The following is a 13,366-nucleotide window of genomic DNA, read 5'->3' on the forward strand; positions in this document are numbered from 1 at the left end:
CAGAGATTTGAGTTTTTCTCTTAGGAATGCTTTCATTGTATCCCGTAAGTTTGGGTATGTTGGGGCTTCATTTTCATTAAAGTCTAAAAAGTCTTTAATTTCTTTCTTTATTTCTTCCTTGACCAAGTTATCATGCAGTAGAGTGTTGTTCAGCTTCCACATGAATGTTGACTTTCTATTATTTATGTTGTTATCGAAGATTAGCCTTAGTCCTTGGTTATCTGATAGGATGCATGGGATAATTTCAGTGTTTTTGTATCTGTTGAGGCCTTTTTTGTGATCAATTATATGGTCAATTTTGGAGAAGGTACCATGAGGTTCTGAGAAGAAGGTATATCCTTTTTTTTTTTTTTTTTTTTAGGATAAAATGTTCTGTAATATCTGTTAAATCCATTAGTTTCACTGTGTCCCTGTTTAGTTTCTGTTTCCAGGATATGTCCATTGATGGTAGTTGGGTGTTTAAGTCTCCTACTATTATTGTGTGAGGTACAATGTGTGCTTTGAGTTTTACTATAGTTTCCTTAACGAATGTAGATGCCCTTCCATTTGGAGCATAGATATTCAGAATTGAGAGTTCATCTTGTAAGATTTTTACCTTCGATGAATATGAAGTGCCCCTTGTCTTTTTTGATAACTTTGGGTTGTAATTTGATTTTATTTGATATTAGAATGGCTACTCCAACTAGTTTCTTCAGACCATTTGCTTGGAAATTGTTTTCTTTTCTTTTTTTTTTTAACTTTTTTATTGGGCATTTTCCTCATTTACATTTCCAATGCTATCCCAAAAGTCTCCCATATCCCCCCCCACTCCCCTACCCACCCACTCCCACTTCTTGGCCCTGGCATTCCCCATTACTGAGGCATATAAAGTTTGCACAACTAATGGGCCTCTCTTTCCACTGATGGCTGGCTTGGCCATCTTCTGATACATATGTAGCTAGAGACACAAGCTCCAGGGGGTACTGGTTAGTTCATATTGTTGTTCCACCTATAGGATTGCAGATCCCGTTAACTCCTTGGATACTTTCTCTAGCTCCTCCATTCGGGACCCTGTGATCCATCCAACAGCTGACTGTGAGCATCCACTTATGTGTTTGCTATGCCCCAGCCTAGTCTCACAAGAGACAGCTATATCAGGGTCCTTTCAGCAAACGCTTGCTAGTGTACGCAATGGTGTCTGTGTTTGGCAGCTGATTATGGGATGGATCACCAGATATTGTAGTCTCTAGATGGTCCATCCTTTTGTCTCAGCGCCAAACTTTGTCTCTGTAACTTCTTCCATGGGTGTTTTGTTCCCAATTCTAAGAAGGGGCAAAGGATCCACACTTTGGTCTTCATTCTTCTTGAGTTTCATATGTTTGTATCTTGTATCTTGGGTATGCTAGGTTTCTGGGCTAATATCCACTTATCAGTGAGTACATATCATGTGAGTTCTTTTGTGATTGGGTTACCTCACTCAGGATGATGCCCTCCAGGTCTATCCATTTGCCTAGAAATTTCATAAATTCATTCTTTTTAATAGCTGAGTAGTACTCCATTGTGTAAATGTACCTCATTTTCTGTATCCATTCCTCTGTTGAGGAGCATCTGGGTTCTTTCCAGCTTCTGGCTATTATAAATAAGGTTGCTATGAATATAGTGGAGCATGTGTCTTTCTTACCAGTTGGAACATCTTCTAGATATATGCCCAGGAGTGGTATTGTGGGATCCTCTGGTAGTACTATGTCCAATTTTCTGAAGAACCACCAGACTGATTTCCAGAGTGGTTGTACAAGCTTGCAAATCCACCAACAATAGAGGAGTGTTTCTCTTTCTCCATATCCTCTCCAGCATCTGCTGTCACCTGAATTTTTTATCTTACCCATTCTGACTGGTGTGAGATGGAATCTCAGGGTTGTTTTGATTTGCATTTCCCTGATGATTAAGGATGCTGAACTTTTTTTCATGTGCTTCTCAGCCATTTGGTATTCCTCAGGTGAGAATTCTTTGTTTACCTCTGAGCCCCATTTTTAATGGGGTTATTTGATTTTCTGGAGTCCACCTTCTTCAGTTCTTAATATATATTAGATATTAGTCCCCTATCTGATTTAGGATAGGTAAAGGTCCTTTCCCAGTCTGTTGGTGGCCTTTTTGTCTTATTGACAGTGTCCTTTGCCCTGCAGAACCTTTGCAATTTTATGAGGTCCCATTTGTCAATTCTCGATCTTACAGGACAAGCCATTGCTGTTCTATTCAGGAATTTTTCCCCTGTGCCCATATCTTCAAGGCTTTTCCCCACTTTCTCCTCTATAAGTTTCACTGTCTCTGGTTTTATGTGGAGCTCACATGGAAATTGTTTTCAATCCTTTTACTCTGAGGTAGTGTTTGTCTTTGTAACTGTGGTGGGTTTCCTGTATGCAGCAAAATGTTGGAACCTGTCTATGTAGCCAGTCTCTTAGTCTATGTCTTTTAATTGGGGAATTGAGTCTATTGATATTAAGCGATTTTAAGGAAAAGTAATTGTTGCTTCCTACTATTTTTGTTGTTAGAGTTAGGATTCTGTTCTTGTGGCTATTTTCTTTTAGGTTTGTTGAAGGATTACTTTCTTGCTTTTTCTGTGGCATAATTTCCCTCCTTGGGTTTGAGTTTTCTCTTTATTTTCCTTTGAAGGGCTGAATGCATGGAAAGATTTTGTTTTTTCATGGAGTACTTTGTTTTTTCCATCTATGGTAATTGTGATTTTTGCTGGGTATAGTAGCCTGTGCTGGCATTTGTGTTCTCTTAGGGTCTGTATAACATCTGTCCAGAATCTTCTGGCTTTCATAGTCCCTGGTACGAAGTCTGGTATAATTCTAATAGGTCTGCCTTTATGTTACTTGGTCCTTTTGCCTTACTGCTTTTAATATTCTATCTTTATTTAGGGCCTTTGTTGTTATGATTATTATGTGTAGGAGGAATTTCTTTTCTGGTCCAGTCTATTTGAAGTTCTGTAGGCTTCTTCTATGTTCATGGGAATCTCTTTCTTTTGGTTAGGGAAGTTTTCTTCTATAATTTGTTTGAAGATATTTGCTGGCCCTTTAAGTTGAAAATGTTCATTCTCATCTTTACCTATTATCCGTAGGTTTGGTCTTCTCATTGTGTCCTGGATTTCCTGTATGTTTTGAGTTAGGATCTTATTGCATTTTCTTTGATTGTTTTGTCCATGTTTTCTATGGAATCTTCTGCACCTGAGATTCTCTCTTCCATCTTTTGTATTCTGTTGCTGATGCTCGCATCTATTGTTCCTGGTTTCTTTCCCAGGATTCTATCTCCAGAGTTGTCTCCCTTTTTTGTTTATTTCATTGTTTCTACTTCCATTTTTAGTTCTTAGATGGTTTTGTTCAATTCCATCACCTGTTTGGTTGTGTTTTCCTGTAATTCTTTAAGTGATTTTTGTGCTTCCTCTTTAAAAACTTCAATGTGTTTAGCAGTGTTCTTCCATTTTTAAAAGTGAGTTTTAATGCCCTTCTTAAAATCCTCTACCAGCATCATGAGATATGATTTTAAATCTAAATCTTGCTTTTTAGGTGTGTTGGGGTATCCAGGACTTGCTGTGGTGGGAGTACTGTGTTCTGATAATGCCAAGTGGTCTTGGTTTCTGTTAGTAAGATTCTTACCTTTGCCTTTTGCCATTCTGTAATCTCTGGTGTTAGATGTTCTAGCTGTCTTTGGCTGGAGCTTGTTCCTCCTGTGATTCTGTTAGCCTCTATCAGCACTCCTGGGAGTCTAACTCTCTCCTGAGTCCCAGTGGTCAGAGCACTCTCTGCAGGCAAGCTCTCCTCTTGCAGGGAAGGGGCCCAGAGGTCTTGCACTCAGCTCTGCCTCCTGGCTGAAGATGAAGGCTGGAAGAGACCCTGTTGAAGAAGCTCTGTAGCTTCTGTGTCCCAAGGGCTCTCCTGCTTGGATGGTCACTGAGAGACCCAGGATACAAGATAGCACTCTCACCTGTGTCTTGGGGTCAGAGCCCTCTCTGGAGGCTGACTCTCCTCAATGTTTCTATGATCCTGGGTTTGCTAGGGTGCCTGCAGTGTGGAGAGGCCTCTGGGTACTGAGGGACTATCCATTAAGTTCATGCCCAAGGTGGCCTGGGGCTGGCACGGACTGGAATGAACCCTAGTCACTGGTCGGGTGGGTTTCCTGTGTTCTTGCTGTCACAGGCCCCTCCTTGTTGTTTTGGAACAGATGTTGTGTTCTACTCACCAGTGATCCTAAGATCCTGGGTGTACTAGGGTACCTGTGTCGTGGAGAGTCCTCTGGGGAATATGGGATCTTCAGCTGAGTTTGCGCCCAAGATCTCCAAACTTGATTCTTTGTACCCTGTCCCAGATTACTTTCTTGTCTCTTTTCTTCACAATGTCACATTTCCACGTCTATTGTAACAACCGAAAATCCAGGAATTATCTTGGTTACTCTTGTTATTTTCTTCTGGTTTACATTTTCAGTCAAAAGCAAGACTGAATTTAGGGGGGCAGGGGCTGCCACTCAAACAAAAGACAAACTCATTATTTATTACCTTTGGTACTCTTTAAGTCACAGGTGGTGATGGCATCCCGTGGTCTCTGTATTTATTGAAGTGGTGAAAGATTTTATGAGAAGATATGACTGAATAAACCTTTTTATAGTCTGCTTGGGGGAAGGGGTTAGTATTCTCTAGTAGATAGATAACATAGGACATTCATGTAAATAACCATTATGGAAAGTTTCAGCTCCATAAAAGAGATACAAACTAGGTCTTATGGGAGCTCAAAAGAAGCAGAATTTTCCCTTACTAGAAGGAATAGGAAATCTATAAAATAGAAGAAATAAACTGGCTTGGTCTTATGAAATGGAGTTGCCACAAAATAAATGTTATATGGATTGTGCAAAATCATGAGGGTAAGATATGCTCAAAGGAAGTCATATGCGTATGCTTTTAAACTCAGGAATAGGATTTGAGAGCTTTGGAGAGAAGACAGCACTGAAGGCCAGAAAGGCTGAACCTACGTCCTTTGCAGCAGAAGGCAGTGGTGGCCTGTTCTAGCTTACAAATCGTGTGTCCTGCCAGGCGAAAGTAGTTCTTTGGTTCTAAAAGTGAATAATGCCTATCCCAAGACATACAGTGCTGTAATTTCCATCTTTCTTGTTAACCATATGACATTTTTCAGTGTTGAAAGGATGATTGCCTTTGGATCTGGCAGACAGTTACTAAGCTGAGATGAAGAGTTAACAGCTAGTGTTTGTGTGCTTGGGGATTATAAATCTCTCAATTTGTATATAAACATATGGTATGATTGTGGGTTCTCTTAAGTTGTTTGGAGTTAAGCAGCTAGATGAGTAAGCTCTTGGGGATGTCCTATGAGTATCTCTACTTCTAAGCAACGCTTTATAAAGGAATTTGGAATAGGCAAGGCGAGAAAATATCAGTATTAACCTAAAAACCTTTTAACACTGTAATTCCAAGAGTAACTTAGGTTGATGCCTCCAAACAGAGGGAAGTGTTGAATCACTGCTGGAGGGAACTGAGACTACAGGGGGCAGGGGGTCACACAACACTACAAAGCAGAGGTGCTGGATCCCGATTCTACGTGGCCTTAAGATCTCTGTCTGAGTCTACCATACCTTTTGAATTGCCAAAGAATAGAATACAAGCCTAGATTGTTATTTCTGGAAATGAGCTTTGCAAGTGGCTCCTTCTTTCGGAAAGTAGAGAAACTGAATCTTGCTCAAGTCATCCTTTAGGTCTGACCTCTCAGAGTGATTTTTTTTTTTATGAGTTTCTGTACTCTTTATCATTGCAGAGCTTGCCAATCATGACATGGTGTGTATAATATTTTTATTTGGTTTTTAGCTTCTTTGGCCTGCCTTGCATTATTTATTCAGAATTGGAAAGTAATCTTAACTTTAATCTGTCTTTGATATACTTTAATTGGGTTTTATATTGCTTAGTAAGGTAGTAACTGATCAAATAATCTATGTTCATGCATTTCCTATGACGTTTGAAAGAATTTTATTAAATACAAACACTGTGGTGACAGCTAAAGTTAAAGTGGGCAACCTATTCACAGTGTAGTTGAACCAATTGAGATGTCATTGTTTAGAAAGTTAATTTGAATAACATGCCAACCCAGGTGTTAATTGATAACATGGTAATTATTTTTTACTTCTGTGATAAGGTCAGAACTGTAATGACTTGAATCTATATGTGTCTGTCCTTTTCCTTTTGTTTTGTTTTGTTTTACCAAAGTTTAAGTGGATGAAATAATTTGGTTCAACTCTAGGTTATATTTATTCTTTTCTTCATTATCTACAAAGGACGAGTTAGCCCAGTTATGCTGATTCATCCCCATCTCTGTATCATTACACTGTCCTTGGACATTGTGTCTGTTTAGCATTCTTTGGTAACCATAATTCCTAGTGGTTTATAGTCCTTCTTGTGTTTAAATCAATTCAGTGGTCACCACACTTTGTTGCTTGTTTTGTTTGTTTTGAAATATATACCCTCACCTTTTCTGAATTCCTTATTCCTTCTCTTGGGTAGCTATATGTGTCCTGTTGTATTTACTTTTTAAATGGCCGGAATGTTTGAACATGAAGCTCAGTTTAGTTAGTTGAAAGATTCCCAAGGGACTATTTCTCTTCCTTGGATATTACAACTGTTTCTCTCCTACTCTGTGATGGCGTGCACCATTCTGGAGATGGTGAGTCCCCTGGTTTCCAAACTATCATTCTATAAGTAATTCTTGAGATATGAAGGAGCTTTATCAAGCTCATCAATGTGGATTCTACCTCACCAGTCTTACTTGCTATCTGGTATGGCCTCCGCATCTGTCTTCCTCTGCCTCCTGGAACTGATTGAACATTTGTTTGTTTGTTTGTTTGTTTGTTTGTTTGTTGTCTCCTTATCTCTGTGCAGACTCAATCACATTTGATGCAGTGTTTCAGTGCTTCTCTGCCATGAGTTGATTTTCTCCATTTCTTTTTAGACTGCAACTAGTTCAATTTTGTTTCTTTCTCTGTATAATCTCTTCATAAGGTTTATACTTTCTCTTTTAAAAAGTTTTGCTTTTTTAATTCTTCTCTGATATATTACATCCTGACTGCAGTTTCCCCCACTCCTTCTCCTCCAGTCTCCCACCACCACCTCCTCTCTTCTCCAGATCTCTTCCTCCTCCTTTTCCATTCAGAAAAGGACAGACCTCCCAAGGATATCAACCAAACATGGCATATCAAGTTGCAGTAAGATTAGGTGCCTCCCTTCCTATTAAGACTGGACAAGCCAACCCAGTAGGAAAAAAGGAGTCCCAACATCAAGAAAGAGTCAGAGATAGTGCAACTCCCACTGTAAGGAGTCCCACAAGAATACCAAGCTACACAACCATAGCATATATGCAGAGAACCTATGTCAGATGCATACATGGTTGTCTGTTTAGTCTCTGTAAGTCCCTATGAGGCTTGGTTAGTTGATTCTGTGGGCCATATTCTTGTGATGTCCTTTTACCTCTCTGGCTCCTTCAATCCTTCCTCCCCCTCTTCCTCGGGACTCCCCTAATTAGCTCAAACAAAAGTTTGGTTGTGGGTTTCTGCATCTGCTCCCATATCAGTTGCTGGATGAAGCCTCTCTGATGATGATTATGCTGGGCTCTGGTCTATGAGTATTGTAGAGTAATATCATTAGGAATCATTTCACTGATGTTTATTTTTTGCTGGTCCTGTTTGGTTCTATCCCACATCTCTGTCCTATCCAAGTTCTGGTTCCTGATCCTTAACCTTGAAGATTAAGGTGTCCTACTCCAGGGCAGTACCAGGTGTGTTGCAATCTCTATGGCTGAGAGCAAAAGAAACCTGAGACACTTGTGCAGCAAGGGCTCTATCCTCTGAGCCATCTCACCAGCCATAGATAGGAATGTTTCTTAGGGACAGTAGTCAAGTTTAAAGCAGAATATTGTGAGTAGAATTCAACATGATGTTTCCCTCCTTCCTCTCTGCCAGCAAGGTAAAACTGTATTGCTGGCTGTTCATCTGTCCTGATCTCATTTGCTTCCTAGTTTATTTTCATAATTCCTGCAAAATGGCAGAAGAAGAGAGGAAGAGGGAAGAGGAGATGGAAGAGCAGGGGGAGGACACAGAGGAGGACAGGAGAAAGAGGAGTTGGAGGAAAATAAATAATAGAAGAAAAGGGGAAATAAAAGTGCTACACTTAGCAAGTTTGGTAAAATCTGACTCATTTTGAAGTCAGAGATCATACACACACACACTCACTCATATACACTCTGGTGGGCTTTGTTTTTGAGTGAAAACTCTGAAGTCAAATTCATAATATCTTACCAAAAAGAAAGAAAAGGAAATCCATACATATCTAACTATGGCAATTCTGGTAATAGAAACAAATTTGAATGTGTTATCATTACTTGTAGTTGATTCTTATATAAATTTGACAGTATCATGATCTGTTAAAACCATGTAATATATGTGTGTGCATGTATATGTATGTGTATATATACAAAGTGTGTATATTTGTGTTTATGCTTGCACAAGTCTGTATTTGCACACATGCATGTGGTATCACATGATATTCACAAGGGATATTTACAGGGCTCCCACAGGTGACAAAATCCTCAGACACTCAAATCCCTTATGTAAATAATTTAAGTATAATCTCCTGTATGCTTTAAGTGACCTTTAGATTATAATGTATTCTTTAAAAAATGATGACATGAAAAACATTCATACAAGATATGTGAAGGAAGAATTTTTTCCAAATATTTTCTATCTACATTGATTGAATCCATTAATTCAAAACCTGTGTCAATAGAGAGCCATCTGAATGTGAGAATTACATATACATGATTGTATTATATATCAAAAAATTATATTTGTAATGTTTATATATTTTCCCTATATCCATCTAGGCACCCCAAACTTTAGTGTTTGTGATCTCAGAACATGGGTGACAGTATATCCCTTGTATTTATTCATACAAGGTGAAATTAGTGATATATTCTGCTGTAATCATGCTGAATTTAGCAGGCTGGATAACTATCAAGGTAGTGTTCATTGAGTAGATAGTCTGGTATAAGAGTCTGCAGGAGAGATTCATGTTGGACACAGCTTTAGAGTCATTTGTTTGTTGAAGTGTTCAATGACATGGCATGCAGTGAGCTTACTGAGTGGGTGCCAACAATAAAAGGTGAAGGCTGTCCATGGTATTCGTGAAGAAGCTCATGCTTAGAGACAGACAGATGAACCAGAGGTAGAAAGTGGGGAAATGTGGCTCTCAGAGGAGAAACAAAGGGGAATGTGGTCTCTCACAAGCCATGTAAATAGGTGTATCAAGAAGAGAAGAGTTGCCTGTACCATAGAATGACAAATAAACATCAAGTTCTCTGATGATTTTGGCAAGTGTCACCTTAGCAGAATGGAGAGAAATGAAGGAAAATAGCAAAATGAAGAGACTGTAAACTTGCTTAGAGGTATAGCTCTGAGGGGATGAGAAGAGGGGTTAAGTGGAGAGGGATTAAGAAGAGAGTGTTTGCAAATGAGAGGTCCTAAATTACTGGATGCTGATGGATGCCACAGGAGAGGAGATGGTCACAGCAATGAACTGAGAAAGCAAACGTAGCAAAAGACTTGACCTTTTTGCTCAATGTCCAGGAAGTTCCTCCATTAGAAGCAAAGAGGTAAACAGTAACTGGACCAAAAAGATGAAATTATTTCTACTTGTTTGTGATTGTTCAATGAAGTATGAGCTTTAAGTATCAGCTTAAGGTTCCAGTTTTCAGACTTTTTTATGTAGCTTTCCAACCTCACCTCCCTTCTGGCATAGCCACAAGTTTAATGAACATATACGCATCTCTTCATGCCAGATGAAAATACATCTTTAAGGAAGTATTGGGTCTCTGTGAATGGAAAGGGCAGTTCAAACTTGAGTAGTGACCAGGCAATTGCAGCATCAATTACTGTAGCAGACAGGATGGTCCAGAGAGCTGTCTGGGCTGGTGCTGCCTTCTTTTCCACCATCAGTTCTAGATGGCACACTTAAGGCAAAGGAGCTAAGAAGCAAGGAAATAAACACTAGCTTTCCAGTGCACAGCAGGGAAAGTCTGAATCCCCATTGGTCCGAACAGGTGTCTTTGTTACTGAAATGTAAAGATGGATAGGAAACCAACACAAAAGCATTGATGAGATTTCTGTTTGACAAGGATTGCTCTTCAATCCCAGCAGCTTCTGGATCACCTTAGATGATAGGGGTTGCTATTTACAAAAGTATTTTAACTAAAGCAAAGCAAACAATGCTGTTCGTTTACAGGCATACAACTAAATAGTAAAGATGAAATTTTAACTTCAGGGCAGCAGGGGTTATTTCTTTCTTCAGTGTATAAAACTGAAATACACACGAAGCTATAATAACTAGCCCCAAGGGTATTGGTGACCTTTGATAACACAAAGAAATTATTTATAGTGTGAAGTTATGTCTCTCCTGTATTGCTGAGTAAATAGGAGATACGGTCTGGTTCACAAGCTGGACTTTTCACAAGAGGATGAAGTCTTATAGAACGAATTTGACTTTGCTTCCGCTGAGACTTAAAGTAAGCAAACATTCAACAAAGTAACAAAAATGTCAACCAGTTCTATGAAATAAAGACCAGGAAAAAAGATATTAAAATCTAAAGCCATCTGAAATATGCATTTAGAACTCTCTTTGGGCATTTCAATTGTTTCTAAAAAATGAATTTTTTAAAAATGAGTTGTTTTCTATTTTGAATTATCATGAACGAGAATTTATTCCTGATTTCTGTCTTGCCAAGTTTACTACTCATATGGAGAACAGCTACTGATTTTCATGTGTTGATTTTGTCTAGTGCAACTTTTATTTGTATGTATCTCTTTTTTATTCTTGCTTTTCTTACTTTTGTCTTAGTGTTTTAGTTAAGGCTTTGAGCACCATATTAAATAAGAGTAATGACAGTGCGCACAATTCTCATTTTCCTGGATTTAGAAGAAGTGCCTTCAACATAACAAGGTATCAATAAATGTAGACTAGCTTGAACTACACGCTTGGGTTTGTGTTCAACAGCACAGATAGGAGGAAGTTCAAAAGAAAGTGATGTTACAAAATCTGTAGCTCACTTTTCTCATGTACATTTAGAAAATACATAATTTATTTTTCACACAGTTCTGGTATATTGCTCTTGGCATGTAGCAAAATCTGAAAGATCGATGTATATATATTTAAAATGACTTGACACTAGAGACAGAAGCTGACCAGAACTACAAATAGTTCTGATTGAGGAGATACTCAATAGTGTGGGAAAATTGAGACATTTGGACTGTCTTATGAAAAACTAGGTATTTACTTTTGAAAATGCTCAATATTACACCTTATTATTTAGAGGATTTTTGTCTACTGAAACACAAGAATATTCAGTTTATTTCAGCAGGCATACTATCATTTTAAAGGAAATGATAAAATTCATGTAAGCTGTTATCTTCCACATCTTTGTATCCACAGATAGGAATATGAATAAACCTGTGTTTTCAGTCTCTGGTAGAAACTATGAGCATATATTCACTTAACCAACTGGAGAACTTGACTAGTGTGTTCTGTCCAGTTTTCTAATGACTCCTGGAGTGGGTGTATCTACACTTATGTGTGAAGGATAAGTGGAAATTTCCTCACATAAATGGGAAACAGCTCCAAGCAGGAAACCAAAGAGGGACTAGTACAGATTCTTTAAAATACCTGGCCTGTTGGAAGATGTTGTGCCCAGAGATAGGCACAATGATACTAAAAGTGCTAGAGTATTGTGAAGACCATGAGTTTCGTGCTAGAAAAAATGTTAAGTTTTTTCTAGAGAAAATGAGGTACCATCTGGGATTATTAAGCATCATATAACCACATTTTGTCTAGGTTTTTGACAGCCAGAACCAAAACCATCACAGAGGATGACTTCACAGAAAAGCAGACTGGGCCTCAGCCAGCTAAATATCAACTTTCTGCTCTTTATCAGCTGCTCCTTGTCATCCTTCAGCAAGTTTTTATGTTAATGGACTTGGGGCAAGAGATGACAAATCTAGAGACTCTCCTCAGTTGAATGGATAATTGGATTTCTTTTTCTATTTTTTAAAATATATCAAAACAAATTAATCTCTTCATGTGTAACAGAATATAAAAAGATGATGCCTGCTTAATACAGAAAATGTGTAGAAAAACTATGCACATTTTTTTCTCCTTATATCCAATTAGATAACTGTTGGTTATCACAGAAATATAAGTGACTGTTGTACAATTAAGGGGACACCTTGACCTGCTGCCATTGTTGTGGACTATGGAAATTACCAATGAGTAGAGCTATTGATTCCTTTCTTCCTCTAGCAACTTGCATAGAACCTTGTGAATCTATAAAAATACCAGAGTTTGTTTGGTGTTGGTCATCTATGGCTGACCACAGAACCTACCCCTATGTGTGGTTAATGTATCCTGTGAGATTCCATTGGAGAAAACAATTTTTTTCTTTGCTAGCAGATAACAGATTCAGATAGCTTCTTCGTTAGGGGGTGGGAGACTTGGAACCAAAACTGAAATCAGTTTTCTATGTACTCTAAAAGTTTGTAATGTGTATTTTGGCAAAAATTTGAAAATGACTGTATTTCTACTACCAGTGGCCTAACATTACCTCAGGGGGAAAAAATCAGATCCCAAGTGAATTCAGAGTTCCAAATTCAATATCCTGTAATAGTTTCAACCACATATAGAACTGACAATGATACTTCATATTTTTAATGAGTTTGGTGATAATCCTTCCTTTTCCATTTCAAATTACTCAAGGAGGGTTCATATAGAAATGATGACCCTTTGATCATTTGTGAGTCACTGTAAGTTTACTATGTGGTGTTTTCCTAACACTGAAGAGAAAACTAAAGATCCAAATATGTGATGATTATTTTCTAGCAAGCTTTCATTCACTATAAACAGCACAGAAGAGCTTTCCAGTCCCCTAAGACCTAAACCTTCCACACAGATCAGCAATAAGTTTCTAAGTCAAAAATGGATTTTCTTCACAGGCATGAACGAATTCATACCAAGAAAGGTAATTTAAATAGATCTCTCATTTCCAGTCTGAAGGATGTAGACGATTTGGCAACCCTAGATGTTCTGGATGAGGTAAGATTTGAGTTTAATTAAATGTAAACATTGAAATATTTTGAGATTTATAATTGTTTATTTTATTTTATATGTGTGAGTATTTTGTCTGCTTTATGTCTGTGCACCATGTGCATGGCTGGTGCCCACGGAGGAGAGAAGAAGGCATAAGATACGCTAGAACTGGAGTTATAGATAGTTGTGAGTTGCCATGTGGGTACTGGCAAT

The 13,366-nt window shown here is 38.3% G+C and overlaps 1 protein-coding gene across 1 annotated transcript in view; it reads left to right on the forward strand.

Annotated features, from left to right (window-relative positions):
* Positions 1-13,366, forward strand: part of Myo3a (myosin IIIA) — a 390,750-nt gene that overhangs the window by 83,012 nt on the left and 294,372 nt on the right. The window contains exon 10 of the mRNA NM_148413.3: positions 13,060-13,159. Coding sequence (NP_680779.3) covers positions 13,060-13,159 — 100 coding nt within the window. The remainder of the gene's footprint in view (positions 1-13,059; positions 13,160-13,366) is intronic.

Source organism: Mus musculus, chromosome 2 (assembly GCF_000001635.26).
Source record: "Mus musculus strain C57BL/6J chromosome 2, GRCm38.p6 C57BL/6J".
NCBI classification, from domain to species: Eukaryota; Metazoa; Chordata; class Mammalia; order Rodentia; family Muridae; genus Mus; species Mus musculus.